Source organism: Marmota monax, unplaced genomic scaffold (genome assembly GCF_021218885.2).
Source record: "Marmota monax isolate L192 unplaced genomic scaffold, Marmota_monax_Labrador192_F-V1.1 WCK01_AAM20220418_F8-fsc00019, whole genome shotgun sequence".
In the NCBI taxonomy this organism is placed as follows: domain Eukaryota; kingdom Metazoa; phylum Chordata; class Mammalia; order Rodentia; family Sciuridae; genus Marmota; species Marmota monax.
Genome location: NW_026695242.1, coordinates 9,270,069 through 9,288,815, shown reverse-complemented (window position 1 = coordinate 9,288,815; position 18,747 = coordinate 9,270,069). Strand labels below are relative to the sequence as shown.

Here is an 18,747-nt window from a genome sequence, read left to right as displayed (position 1 = left end):
TTTTTAGTTTTAGGTGGACACAATATCTTTATTTTACATTTCTGTGGCTCTACCACTGAGCCACAGCCCCAGCCCTTATTATTTATTTTTAATATTTGTTTAGTTGTAGATGGACACAATATCTTTATTTATTTACTTTTATGTGGTGCTGAGGGTCGAACCCAGTTCACACGTGCGGGGCTGGTGCTCTACCACTGAGCTACAGCCACAGCCACCCCTCCCCCCTTTTTTAAATGAGTTTCAATTTCTTCCTATCATTGTTTAATTTGATGCTCCAAGTTTTTTCTCCAGATTTAGCCAAAGGAAGTCCCTTCAAGCTGACTCCTGCGTCCTCATGACATGTTTTCATTGCTCTTAAGTAGCTTGTCCTTTAGCGCAGAGAACATGTCCCAAGTTCATTTCCCACTTTCCCAGCCCCAGACGACTTGGTGAATGAATATTTAGGCACTTCCTAGAAATCATTCAAACACTAGAAATGCAAACCCTCACAGCACATTCCTGCCTTGGCTGTACCCACACCCAGCATACCCCAGCTTCCCTGGGGACCCCAGGCAGTCATGTTCCAAGGAAGTGGTGCCCATTTTTTTTTTTACTTTTTTCATTTTTATCCGTTTCCATTTCACTTAAGATGAATTCCATTCTCTTGAATCCTACCTGAATTTCATTTGATTGTTTTCTGTTTCTTCAATGTTCTAAGATTTTTAAAAAGTGAAATATGCAAGGTAGATTATGAAATAGATTGCCCTTGACTTTGTGTCATATCATGTTTGGAAAATGAAACTTGTAGTTCACCTGGTGGGGGGCTGAGGATTAGCAGCTGTCTGGTGTGCAGACTCAGAGGTATAGGTAGCCTTCCAGATATTGCATCCACCTTATGGTGGATCCTCTGTCTCACAGACAGCACTGTAACAAATACCTGAGACAATTTACTTATGAGAAGGAAAGTTTATTTTGGCTTGCAGTTTGGGAGATTCCAGTCTATGATTGGTTGGCCCCACTGCTTTTTGGCCTGATGTGGGTCAGCATATCATGGTGGGAGCATGTGGCAGAGGAGGCCCATTCACCTCCTGGATGGGTGTGAGAAAAAGAGAGGAAGAGGGAGGGACTAGAATCCCAACATCCCTTCCAAGGACACTCTCCAAGTGACTGGACAACCACCTTGTGGTCCCATTTCTTAAAATCCCACGACTTCCCAACAGCATTACACAGATTGAGCACCAAGCTTATGACACATGAGCCTTTGCAGGACACTCTAGGTCCAAATGATAGCAGCATCTTTCTCTCTTGGATAGAAGCTCAATGGAAGTACCTGAAATGTGATTTGTCATGCAATGGTTATGTGATTCCTGGGAAGGGAATGTTGAGTTTCCTTATGCCCAAAGTAAGCATGGCACCCCCACAGCCAGGGTGATTTGAGATAAAGATTCTTGGAGCCCAGCATTTTGTGAACAGGTAGGAATCTTAGATCTTCTCCAACTTAGCCCTTTCCTTGATGAAGAGTGTCGAGGAAAGGATGGTGCTCTTCTGCCAACGGCGTGCTGCACCTGGGCTGGGCTGAGGCCTCCTGATCCACAGAGCTCTTATCCTGCTCTTGACCTTGAGCCATGGCTCCTGGTCTTTGGGATATGATGCTGCATAACCAAAGATGTGGCTTCCACTGATGTGTTCACCAAATTGCAGGTTTGAGAAGATGATCAGTGGCTTGTACCTGGGGGAGCTTGTCAGGCTCATCTTGCTGAAGATGGCTAAGGCTGGCCTCCTGTTTGGTGGTATGAAATCCTCTGCTCTCCACACTAAGGGCAAGATCGAAACACAACATGTGGCTGCCATGGAGAAGTAAGTCACTGACTGTGTCCCTCCTGCCTTGCCTCTGTGGGAGGTGGGTGGCCAGCGGAGCCACCCGTAGATTTGGTGATTTGAGTTCTTACACTTAGATCCCTTCAATGGGCTGCTGGTGGAGATGGCTGGCCTTAGTCATCTCAGTGTCCTGTTCCTCAGGCTGAGAATCCCTGGCATTGCCATGGGCTGTGTAATCAGTTTCGATTCAGCAGACTGGCACTCACCCGGAGTCTGGGACTATGCAGATTTGGGCTACATAGCACAGCGTGGTTAAAAGTATGGGCCATAATCTAATTACCTGAGTTCAAATCTTGGCTCTAGCACTTATTAACGGTGCCACCAAGGACAAGTTACCCTTGTTGTGACTCACCTCTCTCATCTGTACAATTTGGTAGTGACACTGCTTTTCCTTAGTATTTTTGTGGAGATTGAATGTGTTAATACATATGAAATCCTTAGACAAGTACCTGGCGTATAGTAAGTGCTCAATAGATAGTAACTGTTCTTATCAATGTTGATATTGTCATTCCTCTGTCACCATGAACCAGTCTATTTGTATAATCCTGAGAGGTAGGAGAGCTGGTTCCCCCAGGAGGATGTCCGTGGCATGGGGAAGTATGGTCCTCTCATTCCTGTCCCCTGGCCAGGTACAAAGAAGGCCTTGGTAATACAAGAGAGATCCTGGTGGATCTGGGCCTGGAGCCCTCTGAGGCCGACTGCATTGCTGTCCAGCATGTCTGCACCATCGTCTCCTTCCGTTCCGCCAATCTCTGTGCAGCAGCGTTGGCGGCCATCCTGACGCGCCTCCGGGAGAACAAGAAGCTGGCGAGGCTCCGGACCACGGTGGGCATGGATGGCACACTCTACAAGATACACCCTCAGTGAGTGCCGCCTGTCCATCTGCAACCCCTCCAGCAGGTCTCTCCTGGGGCCGGGTTCCAGTGTTCTCACTGAACGATGCTGTGTATCTGGGCAGCTGGAATGGAACACCCCTGTATAGTTCTAAGATTAAAAGGAAACGGTGAATCCAAAGCCTACTTTCCCCTAAATGGTTGGGTGCTTTTGGGAATCACTCACGAAGACATAGTCTGCTCAAGCCAATTGCCTAATTAGGAAGGCCATCTATCCATCTACCCATCCATCTATATGGGTGTCTGTCCACCCATATATCCATCCATCCATCCATCCATTACTATCTACCCATTTCATCCATCCATCTACCCATCCAACCATCCATCTACCATCCATCCATCCATCCATCTTTCATTCATTATTTATTGAAACCTACTAGGTGGTAAGATTGGAAAATAATTTACACCCAGTTAGAGATGGGAAAAAACAGCAGTGGCAGAAAAACAGAATGGAATCCCCTTTGACTAATGGAGGTCAGGCTGGAAGTTGAGTGGGTACACCCTAGAAAGGGCTAAGAAGAAGATTCTTCTTTAGACAGAGAAGATGCCCAGCTAATACATTATGCATGGATGTACCCCACTGGTGAAATATTAGCGGATCAAATAGGCATTTCCTTGAGCCTCCCAAGTGTCCTTCCACTGTCCCAGCTGTCCTCGTCACCCTCCATAACATTTAGCAACTGCAGATGCAGTCCCCACTCCACCTGGGTCTCTTCCCATTAGTCAGACCTGACTGTTGATATTTTGCATTACTCCTACTTCCAGGTACCCCAAACGCCTGCACAAGGTGGTGAGGAGACTGGTCCCAAACTGTGATGTCCGCTTCCTCCTGTCAGAGAGTGGCAGCACCAAGGGGGCCGCCATGGTGACGGCAGTGGCTTCCCGTGTGCAGGCCCAGAGGAAACAGATTGATGAGGTGCTGGCCTTGTTCCAGCTGACCCGGGAGCAACTGGTGGGCGTGCAGCACAAGATGCGGACTGAGCTCGAGTACGGGCTGAAGAAGAAGACGCAGGCGCTGGCCACAGTCAAGATGCTGCCCACCTATGTCTGCGGGATGCCCGATGGCACAGGTGGGTCCGCAAGCCCTCTGTTCTGAAGGGCCACCCAGAGCTTCCATCAAAACTCTCTAAGTTGGGTGTGGTAGTGTACATCTGGAATCCCAGCAGCTCATGAGGCTGAGGCAGGAGGATTGTGAGTTCAGAGCCAGCCTCAGCAACTTAGCAAGGGCCTAAGCAACTCAGTGAGACCCTGACTCTAAATAAAATACAGAAAAAGGCTGGGGATATGGCTCAATGGGTAAGTGCCCCTGAGTTCAATCCCCAGCACACACTGTGCCCCCCCAAAAAAACCCTCCCTAAATCCAGGGAGGTATTCGGTTTTCAGATCGTTGGATTCATGTCTGTAATGAAAGGAGGAGATGAGGGTTCACTCTCCTTCTGAACTGTGGCCTCAGTTGACCCAAGGGGGTGTGTGTGTGCGAGCATGCACGCACATGTGTCTACGTGTGTAGGTAAGGACGTGAGCAGACCCATTCTAGGAGCAGACAGAAGGCTCAGGTCCTCCTGTCCCTGAGCGTCCGTCTGGGTCATTGGGCTGGTGTGGGCTGGTCGTCCTGCCGGTTCTCTCCTGGGGCTTGGACTGCTCTCCTTCCTCTCATTGGTTTCTGCCCTGGACTTTTTCAACTCTTGATCCTGGTCCTGCGCCTCGGGCTCAGGGGAGAGAAGCCTCTGAAGAGGACAGTAAGTTCTTTAGAAAAACTATTTTACCTCTTCGAATCTCATGGACTTCTTACTGAAATAATGACCTTTGTGAGCTGATTCACATCTTATAATTTGCATTTGAACCTTTACTTCCATTTCATCTCCAAAAACACTTTGTATGTTTCTCAAAGAGGAAATGATTCCCATTTTATGGATACCCAAACTGAGACTTAGGGATTTAGTGACCTGCTGAGGTCACCTGTTCTGGATCTCTAAACAACGAAGATCTTTCTGAAGCCCAAATCCTTTGAGTTTACATGAGAAACACACCCACACATACACATACACACCCAAACACACCATAAACCCCAAATCCAGCTGGGTGTGGTGATGCACACTTAAGATCCTGATGACTCAGAAGGCTTAGGCAGGAGGATCACAAATTTGAGGCCAACCTTCGCCACTTAGAATCTGTGTCAAAATAAAAAGGACTGAGGATGTAGCTCAGTGGTAAGTGCCCCTGGGTTCAAGGTTCAATGCACCAAAACAAACAACTCCCCTCCAAAAAAAAAAAAAAAAACACAAAAACTTCAAAAACCTCCCAAAATAAAAACAAAGAAAAATCAAATATATAAAAAAATCTCATAATTACTTAATTATTCATATTCTTCATTTCTTTCATCCTTCTGCCTTCACTCCTCAAAGCTCTGTTACGAACCTACTGCTCTATTCCAGGCACAGTAACCGAGCAGTGAAGTATAGCCCCTGCCCTTGTGGGTGGGGCTCACAGCTGCTAGACAATGAATGAGTAAGTGATATCAGGTGTCGAGGATCTCGAATTCAAAACCAGTCTCAGCAAAAGAGATGCAGTAAGAAACTCAGTGAGTCCCCGTCTCTAAATAAAATACAAAAAAGGGCTGAGGATGTGGCTCAGTAGTCGGGTGCCCCTGAGTTCAATCCCTGGTACCCACGCCCCCCACCAAAAAAAAAAAAGTGAGTGAGGCTGAGCGCAGGGAGAAGGTTCTTTGGGAAGGAGGCAGATGATGCGGGCAGCAGGGAAGCCAGAGGCTCTGACTGCACATGGGGCCCACAGGTACCAAGGGGGAAGGACTTGACACTGTTTTTCATTAGTCAGGCTGGGGTGTGTGGGGATCAGGGGAAGGAGAGGGAGCAAGAAAAGTCATCCCATGCTGTGACAAGGATCCCTCTAGGCTGCACAGACAGGATGGAAACACCTTCCGGAGTCCTTGCGGTCAGGGTCACCTAGCCCAGAGTCACCCTCAGAGGCCTCTTGCAAGTCAGTTTCAGTGTGTCCTTTACCAGACACCCTGTTCCTAGAATACGGTGCCTTGGGGCTTCCTAACAGGCCACTGCGGGGTGGAACTTAGAGCCTGAAAGGCCCTCAGAGGCCCAACCTTTTATTCTGCAGATGTGGAAAGGCAGGGCCTGGCCACCCTTGCTTAAGATGAAAAGCCATCTTTCAGAGCCACTAGGTCCCTTTCCTGCAGTTCAGGGCCCTTATTGTGTCACCTCACCAGTGATAGTTTAGGGGCACCTGGCCTTTGCAGTCTGGCCTCAGACAGGTGCAACCTCCCTGTGCAGGACCCTGACCCTCTCTGGTCTGGAGCCCAGGAAGGCCGGCTCCAGGTCTGCTGGGCTTGGGCCTCTCCTCCTCCCCCCAGTGCCCTGACACAAGTCCCTGCTGAGTGCATGCTGGAGAACACAGCCTTCACTTTCTCCCCACAGAGAAAGGAAAGTTCCTGGCCCTGGATTTAGGGGGGACTAACTTCCGGGTCCTCCTGGTGAAGATCAGAAGCGGACGGAGGTCAGTGCGAATGTACAACAAGATCTTTGCCATCCCCCTGGAGATCATGCAGGGCACTGGCGAGGAGGTGAGTGTAGGGAGGGAGTTTCGTGCCCCGTGGGCGCCACTCGCACCCTGATGGGTGCCCGGTGGTATGGATGTGTCTCTCCCCCCAGCTGTTCGACCACATCGTGCAGTGCATCGCCGACTTCCTGGACTACATGGGCCTCAAGGGTGCCCGGCTGCCTTTGGGCTTCACCTTCTCCTTTCCCTGCAGGCAGATGAGCATTGACAAGGTGAGGCAGCTTGCGGGGGCCACTCTCCTCCTCTGGGGCAGCTCAGGTTTCCTCCCAGGCACTCTTGACTTGGTTGAGGAGTCGTAATTCAGAGCAGCTAGAAACACATGGTGGAATTTTTTTTTCTTTTTTTGTACTGGGGATTAAAGTCAGGGACATTCCACCACTGAGCCACATCCCCAACCCTATTTTGTATTTGATTTAGAGACAGGGTCTCACTGAGTTGCTTAGCGCCTCACTGTGGCTGAGGCTGGCTTTGAACATGGGATCCTCCTGTTTTAGTCTCCTGAGCTGCTGGGATTACAGGTGTGCACCACTAAACTGGGCCATGGTGGAATATTTTAACGATAAAAAAAAAATGTGTGTGTGTTTTTTCTTGTTGTTGTTGTTCAAATCCAGGACTTGCTATTTATTAGCCATGTGACTTTGGATGATTTATTTAACTCTCTGTACTTTAATTTCCTCACTTAAAACATGAGGATAGCTGGGCATGGTAGTGCACAATTGTAATTCCAGGGCTTGGGAGGTTGAGGCAGGAGGATGAAGAGTTCAAGCCAGCCTCTGCAAAAAATGAGGCCCTAAGCAACTCAGTGAGACCCTGTCTCTAAATAAAATACAAAATAGAGCTGGGGATGTGGCTCAGTGATCAAGTACCTCTGAGTTCAATCCCTTGTTCCCTTTCCCCCACAAAAATGAGGATAAATATATACCCTTTTTTAAAGGTATGTTTTATGGATTCCAAAATTTCTCTGCAATTATATTTGAGGAATATTTTGTTCAGTGAAAGAATGTAACAGGTCCTGTCAAGTGATTTAGAAAGATCTAGAAGGAGCATCACTGAAGAAGAAAACAAATAGCAGTAGTTTATACTGTATAAATTATTTACTTAAAAACATACATAGGCATAGAGAAAAAGATCTGGAAGGACTCCTACTGGACTAATAGTACAGGTGACCTCCTAGTAGTAGAGGTGATGGGGAGTCAGAAGGGAATGCATTCTTGTCAGTCATGTTTTGTTCTTTAAAGATGATCCTATCCCTGTGTCACTGTGGCCCTAGGAATCAATACATTGTGGGGGAGGGGGAGCTGTGTGCAGCTGTCCACGGTCCTGAAGGGCTGATGGGCTCCGGGACACAGTTGTGCTTCTGACCCAGGGCACTGGGTTTCTAGGGCCTCTTCTTCCAGCTGTTCTGACAAGATGAGCAAATGGGTAGCTGGGAACAAAACCGCCCATGGCTGGAGGAAAAAAGAGATTAAAAGTAGATAACATTTTTGTGTAACTGCAGTTTACAAGAGAGAGGTATTTCAGTTGGGTTGTCTCTGATTTGTCTACACATGTCAAGCAGGAAAGGAGCAAGGTGGCCCAGTTTCTTGAGGACTGAGGAGAAAAGGAGGGAGACCGGGGCTTGCTGGCCGAGGGCCTCAGGGTGAGGTGGCATCGAGCCACAGGGGTGGGGCACTCCTGGCGGGTTTGCTGGCCACCTCTCCTTCCCAAGACCTCTGTTGGCCCAGATACCCCAGCTCTGCCAGCTGTCCCCTCTCCTGACTTTCTGGGCTGCAGAGCTAGGGCTAGAGTGCCGTCTGCTTCAGGCTAACAGGACAACCTTGGGCTTCTCTTTAAAATTAAAATACTTCTCAAAGTTGTAAAATATCTGGGCATGGTGGCGCATGCCTGTAATTCCAGCTCCAGAGGCTGAGGCAGGAGGATCACGAGTTCAAAGCCAGTCTCAGAAACTTAGCGAGGCCCTAAGCATTCAGTGAGATTCTGTATCTAAATAAAATATAAAAAAGGGATGTGGATGTGGCTCAGTGATTAAGCACCCCTGGGTTCAATCCCTGGTACCAAAACAAAAACAAAACAAAACAAAAAAACCAAAAATAGTGTTTCAGATCTTTTTCCAGGTTCATGTGCATATGTAATTTTTAAAAATAAAAATAGAATGATTCACTATCTGTATTTGTTTACTGAGCTTTCACTTAACAGTGCCTAAGGGACATTGTTCTCTAACATCCAGTGTTCTCCTGCAGCATACTTTAAGAGGTTTTTAACATTTTTTATATTCCTGCATAAGATGATAGGTCTCCTGGATATTGTTGCAATCATAGGATGCCTCTAGTTTCTCACTGTGGAACAATGCTTTGTCAAACATGTTGTAACTGCACCTTTGATCCCATCTCAATCCATCCCAGGATGAATTAGAAGTGGGACTTCTTCTCTGATCCCAGGCTTTGATTCTGGGCAGTAATGGCAGGGAACATGGCTGACCCTTGAAGAACAGGAATTGTGGCAGTGACTCCACACAGTGCTAGACCTTGTCAGGGCATCCTGCTCAGTGACACCTCTGTGCTGTGTTAGGGCTGCAGAGGCAGAAACACAATCAAAAGCATGTGTGCTTGGCTCGCCATCAAATTGTCAGTGTCTAGTAGAAGTCGAGGTTCACGGTGGTCCTTGTGAACTATGGCTCAGATGAATTTCCCCTCCTTTCTTTCAGGGAACACTCATAGGGTGGACCAAAGGCTTCAAGGCCACCGACTGTGAAGGGGAGGATGTGGTGGACATGCTCAGAGAAGCCATCAAGAGGAGAAATGTAGGCCATGTGTTGAGTCTCATGCCTGACCTTGCCCCTTTCCCCTAGGCCCTCTGCTCTGCCACCCTCTGCCCAGTCCCCGTGACTCCTCCACATCCTGCTTCCAGTAGAACTTCCTCCTTTGCAGGAGTTTGACCTGGACATAGTTGCGGTTGTGAATGACACAGTGGGGACCATGATGACCTGTGGCTATGAAGATCCTAATTGTGAGATTGGCTTGATTGCAGGTAAGTGGTTAGATAGTTGCCTGGACTACTATGTTGAGAGTAGTTCTAAGGCCAGGTCATAGGCAAGGGAAAAAATGGTGGTTTACAGATGTCACATGTTTGCTAATCCCATCCCAGTCCTCAAGAGATTCTCACACAGCAAGAGGTGGTGCGGGTGGGGCAACTCACTATTTCTCCATTATGCAGATGCTTTGTCCAAGGCAGAGAAGAAATTAATTAAGATTGGGACTCCAGGTTGCCTAATTTTGAAATCTCTACTTAGTATCTTCTTCCATTAAGGGTTCTAAGTCAGGTTCATCCTTTTTGTTGAGGAAGGAGATGACATAGAAAGAAGGGATTTTTTTTTCAAATGATGGCTTTGGGACAGACTTTCTTAGGAAGAAAGAGACCAGAATTGAATCACTTTGGACCCAATGTGCACCAACTTGTTTCTCTGGATTCTTCTAGTTCTTAGGGTACATAGGAAGGGGATGAGTTGGAAAGAAACTGAGAAGAGGGGAAGAGAGTGGCCTGAGATGATACAGACATTTTAGGGACCTTTGGAAGAAATTTGGCAGTGATTAAGGCCAAGGTGGATTCCAAATAGGGACGACCTTCTCTAAGAGGTTGAGGGACACGTGGTTGAAGCCATCTCAGCAGATCTGCATCTCTTTGTTCTGCCTGCTGCTTATATTCAAGGTGCCCAGATGACCCTCTGGAACAACTTCCCCAGACCAGCCAGCTGAGTACAGAGCTGGATTCATCCAGTCCCGTGGTGCTGGGGATTGAACCCAGGGCCTTGTGCACTTGCGCATGTGAAGCAAGCACTCTACCAACTGAGCTCTATCCCCAGCCCTCCAATCCTGATTCTTATTCACTGCCCCACGCTGCCCAAGACCTCATGGTGTCTTAGAGAACTAAATTCCCTTTGCAATTTCTTCTAGGGACAGGAAGCAACATGTGCTACATGGAGGAGTTGCGGAACATTGAGCTGGTGGATGGGGATGAGGGCAAGATGTGTATCAACACAGAGTGGGGAGGATTTGGAGACAATGGCTGCATAGAGGACATCAGGACCCAGTACGACAAGGAGGTGGACGAGGGGTCCTTGAATCCTGGCAAACAGAGGTGAAGAGGGTGGATATGGACACTTACACAGGGTGTGCAGGGAGCAACTTTACAGGGCCTAAGGGCGGGTGCTATTTCTGTATCGTTGACATGATAGCTTTGCATGTTTATTATAACTCTCCATCAGCTGTCAATGCAATGAAAGAAAAATATGATGTTTCCCACAGGTAGAAGGAAGGGGTCTCTTTTTCTGATTTCCAGAAGGCACTGTAAGGGCTAGTCTTGGCTCTGGAAGCAAGGTAGAGCTGTCAGAGGTCTACTCACTGGGGCTGGGGGCAGAGCAGGGGTGTGCTCGCTTAATGAGTTCTCTGAGATGGACGCTTAATCAGTCCACTTTAGAAATCGACATCCTTGGTCTTTTAAGATCTGCTACCAGGTTGGTGATCTCTGGTCTGGGGGACAAGAAAGAGGGCCCCTGTGGTGGATGGGGAGGGAGGGCTTGTTCTCATGGGCAACAGCATGTCACATCATGGGTCACCATCCATGGCGATGTATATACCAATTACTCATCACACTAAAAACACTAGGAAAAATGACTTTTAAAAATTGGGACTAGATTTTCTCTTGCACTGTGATATGCCTGCTGGAGTGGGGGAGAGAGTGGTAGATTGGGCTGTTATATAAGGCTTTGATGATTGACCTGGGCCCACAAACTGGAACAGGGGGTGGCGAACCCCTTCTGCAGAGCACCAGGTGGTAACTGTTTTTGCAGGGCAAAGGGTCTTTATTACAATCAAGACTCGTATCTGCATATGCAAATTAAGGGGAAATACAGATATATTGACACTGGGAGGGTGGGCAGGTAGGATGTGATGAGATACCTGGGCCAGGGACACCTTCGTGACTGTTCCTAGAATGTTGTCTAGAAGAGGCTCAGGCAAGGCTAGGACCAGCCCTTGGGCCCCTTGCCTGCCTTTGGCATCAGTCTTTGTCCCTGGAAGGCAGGTGAGCTTTGGTGAGGTCAGCTAAACAGGAATTGCTCCAAAAAGAAGGTAACTTATCTTTGTTTTGGATTTTGTTTTTGGTACCAGGGTTTGAACCCAGGGGTGCTTTACTACTGAGCCACATCCCCAGCCCTTTTTGTTTTTATTTTGAGACAGGGTCTCCCTAAGTTGCTGAGGCTGGCTTTGAACTTACGATCCTCCTACCTCAGCCTCTGGAACTGCTGGGATTACAGGCATGTGCCACTGCACCTGGTGGGACCTTATCTCTGCATCCCAAATATCAAGGCTCTTCTTGAGGGGCAGAGTCCTTGTGCCATAATTTTGTGTTTGTATCCACTGGGGCCCATGTTTTTGGACAGTTTAAGGGCCAATCACTTGAATCGGCCTCGCAGTCACCATTATTCTTCTGTCCTGGTGTTTGGTTTCTTAGGCTGAAAAGATCTCGTATCCTTTAGAGAGCAGGAGGCCAGCATGGAAGTCTTAGGAATGCTCCTATCTCCATTGGCCTCTGCAGCCAATGGGAGCCCAGCTCTGCACGGTTGTTGGGGATACCCTGCAGCCATTGTTCACCTACCTGGGCAGAGTGTCTTCTGGGTGCCTCGCTGCTTCCCAAGCCCCCTTTCCCCTTGCTGTTTGCCCTCCAGGAGCTCACACTCTGGTGGAAAGAGAGAAGAGCTAACATTTTTTGTGCACATTTTTGTGAAGGTATTTTCAATGTACATGCAGGTAGATGAATTCTAGTGGAATAAATGGCTCCATACAAAGCCAAGGAGACCCTCTAATAGATCCGATTTGCAGCAAAGCCAGAGAGAATGGGCTTTGGGGCCAAGAGCAGGACTAGGTTTTGCTCAGTGCATCCAGCGCCCCAGATGCTTGCCTTCTGTTATTCTGTGGGTCCCTGATTGGCAGGGGGGCTCCCAGTCCTTGCTCACCTCTCAGCGGGATGCGGGAGAGCTGGACTGGTTCCTGGTGCACGTGGCGGAAGCCTGTCTTCCCACAGCACACTCTTTTCTGCCTTTCATCTGGAGAGAGCCTCTCCAGGCCACCACTGCCCCAGGCCCCCCCTGAACCATCGGCAACGGCATGCCTTCCACACCTGGCCCAGGGTGCATTTTAGAAGCCACTTGCCATCACTGATTTTCCTGTCCTTACCCACTTATCCCTGTTCTCCAAACAGATATGAGAAAATGACCAGTGGCATGTACCTGGGGGAGATCGTGCGGCAGATCCTAATTGACCTGACCAAACAGGGTCTCCTCTTCCGAGGGCAGATTTCAGAGCGACTCCGGACCAGGGGCATCTTTGAAACCAAGTTCCTGTCCCAGATTGAAAGGTGACGTGTGATCAAGTTTACCTGCTGTGTGTGAAACGTTCCAAATGGGATGTGATGTTATCATGCCAGGCTCCGGTAGGGTTCAGAATTTAAAATTAAAACAGGATGGCCCTATTTGGGTGGGGGCTGATGCCTGGGCTGCTCCCTCTCCCCAGCTGTGTAAGATCACAGTCCCAAGATCCCTGAGTGTGGCTTGAGTGGGTTCAGAGTCCTTAGCAGAAATGACTAACTCCAGGAGTTAGATTAAGGCCAAAAAGTAATCTTCTTTTATTCCCGAAATGATGATCTGTCCATAATACAAAAGTCTTACAAAAAAAAAATCACCCATATGTTCACTACCAAATAATGATATTTTGCTGGGTGTGGTGGTGCATGCCTATGATCCCAACATCTTGGGAAGCTGAGGCAGGAGGATTGCAAGTTCAAAGTCATCTCAGCAACTTAGTGAGACCCTGTCTCTAAATAAAATATAAAAAAGGGCTGGGGATGTGGTTCAGGGGTTAAGCACCCCTGAGTTTAATCCCTGGTACCCAAAACAACAACAATAAACAAAAAATAAAAACAAAAAACCAAATATAAGTTTTGATTTTTATATATTGTATTTCCTTTTAAGTTCTTGAATACATATAAAGATGTTTTCACAATTGCAGTCATATTATATATATCAGAGGTAGAGGAAATAGCAAAATGAACTCAGCGTTTCTATCACCACCATCATTGATGATCAATTCATGACTGAACTGGGTTCATCCGTACAATTTTGTACCCACCTCTGGGTTAGCTTAATTTGAAATAAATCCCATGTTTTATGTCATCTCATATATAAATATTTCAAATGTATTTCTAAAATATGAGTTCACTACAAAAGCATGACCACAGCACCTTTATCATGCCTGAATAGGAAATGATAAGCCTTAATCTCAAAATATCTTCTAGTGTTCTCACTTCCTGAATTGCCCAAAGATAGTGATTTATATAGTTGTTTGCATCTGTAACAAGGTCCATGCATGGCATTTGGCTGATATGTTTCTAAACTCTGTTTTTACCTACAGCTTTTCCCACCCTCTCATTTCTCCTTAAAACATATTTGTTGAGGAAGCTATCATCTTATGTTTCCTATATTCTAGACTTTTCTGATTATAGCAATTAGCATTTTTCTCTCTCTCTTGTATTTTCTGAAAAACTTACAGCTAGATCGAGATGCTTGGTTAATTCAGTGTTGAATTTTGGACAAGCAGATTTGGTAGGTGGTCCTGAGCTGTCTGTCTTTCTTCTGTGATATCACCAGTGGTTGATGTTCATTGCTCCAGCCTCCTGAGTAGCTGAGATGATAGGCATGCACCACCACACACAGCTAATTTTTTTTAACCATACAAATATTATTCACTTATTTTTTTAAAAGTTTTAAGTGTATGGATAAACAAAAGGAAGAAAATAAGATGCTGGTAATCCTACAACATCTGAATAGCTTTCCTTCTGTTTTCTTGTTTTTGAGCGTGTGGTGGTTTCTTTGTTTGTTTTATTTTATGACATTAAAACAAACTAAAAACCAAGGGCAAACATAATATTTTATAATCTATTTTTTACTGTCATGAATATTTTCCATGGCATTAAATATTCTCATAAAACTTAACAATCTTGCTAAGTTTCTGAGGCTGGCCTCAAACTTGTAATCCTCCTGCCTCGGCCTCCTGAGTTGCTAGGATTATAGGGACGCACCTGCTCAATCCTTTTTCTGGCCACGTAAGTTATTTCACAGTTATTCTTTCTTGACAACACACATCTTCCCTGAGTATCTCTGAGACAGTCAAGGATTAGCTTCACATTGTTTACTTTGAAATTCAGAGCTCTGTGTAAGTATCACCTGTTACCACTAGTTTCCTGGGAAATAATTAGGGTCTAGACTTGAGGCCAGTCTGTCCCTGTGATGAGAGTTTTTCTGCATAAATTTAGAGTCCTATTTGGTGCTCGCCCCTTTTCTTATTTGGCACCAGGGATTCAAACCAGGAGTACTTAACCACTGAGCTATTCCCCAGCCCTTTTTTAATATTTAACTTAGAGACTGGGTCTCGCTGAGTTTCTTAGGGCCTCGCTAAGTTGCAGAGACTGGCTTTGAACTTGCAATCCTCCTGCCTCAGCCTGCTGAGCTGCTGGGATTACAGGCGTGCACTATCACACCCAGCTACGTATTTTATCTTCATCTGTTCCCTTTCTCATTGAATGTACTCAGCCCTGTGCTGGCTTCGGCTAAGAATATAGCTCTATTGTAGTTAGGAAGAGAAAGCAGATAATCAGAAAAAGTTAAGCAGAGGGACTAGGGTTGTGGCTCAGTGGTACAGCACTTGCTGTGAAGCACTGGGTTTGATATAAATAAATGAATAAAATAAAGGTCTGTCAACAACTAAAAAATTTTTTTAAAAAAAGTTAAGCAGAAAGAAAATTGGGCTCCCGATGAATGGGGGCAGAGTCCTGGAGCTGGCCCTTGGGAGAGTGCTAGAGTTGGTGGGAGGGGGCTTGTGTTTGAACCTCTCTTCTCTGCTGTGTGAGAGGGCAGGTCTCTAGCACTCTGAACCCCAGACTCTTCTTCTAAAAAGTGGGCCTCTGGTATATTGGTTGCTGACTCTAACATTAGCGCCTAGCGAGATGAGGGGTGTGAGCATGCCTAACACCAGAGGTGCTCACGCTTTGCTCTTTAAAGATGATGGAACTTCTTGGGCTGGTGGAGCCTCTTGAGTCTCAGCTTCTAAGCATTCTGTTCCAGCTTCGCCTTTGCCTGGATCGTTTTCTCCTTCTTCCTGCCAGGACATGCGTGGGGGGCAGTGGGAGTGTGGTCAAGCTGCCCAGGTTCCAGAGCCCCAGCAAACGGGGGGCTGACACCCTCCTCTGCTTGCCCACAGCGACCGGCTGGCCCTCCTCCAGGTCCGGAGGATCCTGCAGCAGCTGGGCCTGGACGGCACGTGTGAGGACAGCATCGTGGTGAAGGAGGTGTGTGGAGCCGTGTCCCGCAGGGCGGCCCAGCTCTGTGGCGCAGGCCTGGCTGCCATCGTGGAAAAGAGGAGAGAAGACCAGGGGCTGGAGCACCTGAAGGTCACCGTGGGCGTGGACGGCACCCTGTACAAGCTGCACCCGCAGTGAGTGGCCCTGGGAGCGGGGAATGGGGTGGGGCAGGAGCTGTGCTGGTGGCCACCGTAGGAGAGGTGCCCCCGCCCTTGGCTGGCAGGGGGCTGGCACGGGTCGGGAGGACAGGGTCAAATCAGAGACAAGAGGGGAGTCCGGGTGCCTCTGCTTCTTGGTGGCACCGTGTGGGAATATTAGCCAACCTCTCCAAACCCCAGGCTTCTCATCTGTGACAGGCCAGCCCCAGTGATCCCTACCTCTTAGGGCAAAATGCAGGTGGATTAAATGAATTAATTTGTGCCAAGTGCTCTCTGCACCACACTTGAAAACCATGTTATTATATTCCCACTTGACCCCGCAGGGTAGTAAAGAGACCTGATTATTTTGCAGGGCACAGAGCTCTTGTCAAATATGAGCTGGTGATAATTTTCTTAGCTCAGAGTCCGGGGACAGAAGGACGAAAAGCCCCTGTTGCAAAACGTGGGTTTGACTCTTGGCTCCACCCAGTGGAGGCTGGGAGGCCTCCGGCTGCTTTGCACCCTCTTTGAGCCTTAGTTCTTTTTGTAGAATGAGGACCGAAATCTTACCTACCTCATACGTTGTCGTGAGGATTAGTTTTAAATAGCTTTAATAACGAAAGCTATTGTTTTATTTAGTGTTTTGCATTTATTTGGCAAAAACGTGATGAAATAGCTAGCTTCTAAATTTCCATTTGTGTTGAACTGTATTCACGGAGACATTGATATTATGGTGAGCCTCAGCCCTTAGCCCTTGCTCTGCTGTGGGTAACTGACGGGCACCTTCTCTTGATCTTCCCCCGGGTGTCACAGAGTTTTGGTCTGGTCCCTTGAATCAAAACTTGAACAAGGGATAGGAACCATATGATTATTTCAATAGGCGCAAAGAACTTGATAAAATCTAATGCCCATCATAATAAAAGCCCTCCACAAACTAGGAATAAAGAAACTGCCTTAACCTGGTAAAAAGCATCTGTGTAAACCCACAGCTAACAAATGTAATGGTAAAAGAGTGGGCGATTTAGCCAGGAGCCGTGGTGATCACCTGTAACCCTAGCAGCTTGGGAGGCTGAGGAAGGAGGATCGTGAGTTCAAAGCCAGCCTTAGCAACTTAGGGAGGCCCTAAGCAACTCAGTGAGATTCTGTATCTACATAAAATACACAATGGGGCTGGGGATATGGCTCAGTGGTCGAGTGCCCCTGAATTCAATCCCAGGTTGCTGCCCTCCAAAAAGAGCGGGTGTTTTGCTTTTAAGCTCAGGGACAAGTCAAGGAAGTACACTCTCACCACTGTTGCTCAGCAATTCCTGTCTCAAGTGTGGCCACCAGATGATCACATGGCTTTTTATCTCTCAGACAAGGATTGATCCATGGGTGAGGCTTTCAGAATCCAGACTAAAAATATGTGACCCTCAAGGGGACAATCAATAGTGAATCTAGCCATGGCAGCTAGGGAAGAAAAGTTTTCAAAGAACATTCTATTGGAAAGTCCAGGGAAAACTGTCTTTATTTGCAGATGACATGATTTCATATAGAGAAAATCCCAAGGAATCCACACACACACTCAAAAATTACTCGAGCTAGTAGACAAGTTCAGCAAAGTTCAGGATGCAAAATGGATACACAAAAGCCAATTGTAGCTGGGTATGGTGGCACATGTAAATCCAGCTCCTCAGCAGGCTGAGACAGGAGGCTCCCACATTTGAGGCCAGCCTGGGCAATTTAGTGACACCCTGCCTCATAAAATAAAATAAAATGAAGAGGGCTGGGGATGTAGATCAGTGGTAGAGCACCCTGGGTTCAGTCCCTGGTACAACAATAAGAACAGAGATAAAGTCAATAGTACTCTATATACTTTCAACAAACAGCCTAAAAATGAAACTAAGACAGCAATTCCTGGGACTGGGGTGGTGGCTCAGTGGCAAAGTGCTTACCTAGCATGTGTGAGGTACTGGGTTCGATCCTAAGCATCACATAAAAATAAATAAATAGGGCTGGGGATATAGCTCAGTTGGTAGAGCGCTTGCCTCGCATGCACAAGGCCCTGGGTTCAATCCTCAGCACCACACACACACACACACACACACACACACACAAAATAATAATAAAATAAAAATAAAAAAATAAAAGAAAGCAATTCCACTTACAATAGCATCAAAAGAACAAAATACTTAGGAATACACTTAACCAAAGAAGTATAAGATTTTTACTCTGAAAATTGCAAGACATCTAAAGACAATAAAGAAGAAATAATATAGGTAAATGGAGAGATATCTCATGTTCATGGACTGAAGGACTTAATATTACTAAGAGAGCAATAATACCCAAATTGATCTACAGATTCCACATAATCCCTATCAAAATCCCATCTGGGCTGGGTTTGCAGCCCAGCGGTGAAGCACTTGCCTAGCATGTGTGAGGCCCTGGGCTCCATCCCCAGCACTGGGGGGAAGAATCCAATTGGTTTTTTTGGAGAAATTGTCAAGCTGCTCCTAAAATTCATATGTATTCAATGTAAGGGTCCAGAACAGCCCAAACAATCTTGAATAATAAGAAAGTTGTAGGGCTGGGGTGGTAGTTCAGTGATAAAGTGCTTGCCTAGCATGAGTGAGACGCTGGGTTTGATTCTCAGCACTGCATGTAAATAAATTAATTAATTAAAAGTCCACTGACAACTAAAAAGAATTTTTTTAAAAAAGTTTTCAAACTCACATTTCCTGATTTTAAAATCAGTGATTAAGACAGTATGGTACTGGCATAAATGGAGACATATAAATCAATGGAATGTAATTAAGAATCCAGAAATAAACCCTTATATATAGGTCAATTGATTTTTGATAAAGGCACCCAAACCACTCAATGGC

At 46.7% G+C, this 18,747-nt stretch overlaps 1 protein-coding gene across 1 annotated transcript in view; it reads left to right on the top strand.

Annotated features, from left to right (window-relative positions):
• Positions 1-18,747, top strand: part of Hkdc1 (hexokinase domain containing 1) — a 46,468-nt gene that overhangs the window by 23,111 nt on the left and 4,610 nt on the right. The window contains exons 8-17 of the mRNA XM_046419667.2: positions 1,681-1,836; positions 2,487-2,720; positions 3,516-3,820; positions 6,197-6,342; positions 6,431-6,550; positions 9,043-9,138; positions 9,266-9,365; positions 10,289-10,472; positions 12,594-12,749; positions 15,647-15,880. Of these exons, the coding sequence (XP_046275623.1) occupies positions 1,681-1,836; positions 2,487-2,720; positions 3,516-3,820; positions 6,197-6,342; positions 6,431-6,550; positions 9,043-9,138; positions 9,266-9,365; positions 10,289-10,472; positions 12,594-12,749; positions 15,647-15,880 (1,731 nt within the window). The remainder of the gene's footprint in view (positions 1-1,680; positions 1,837-2,486; positions 2,721-3,515; positions 3,821-6,196; positions 6,343-6,430; positions 6,551-9,042; positions 9,139-9,265; positions 9,366-10,288; positions 10,473-12,593; positions 12,750-15,646; positions 15,881-18,747) is intronic.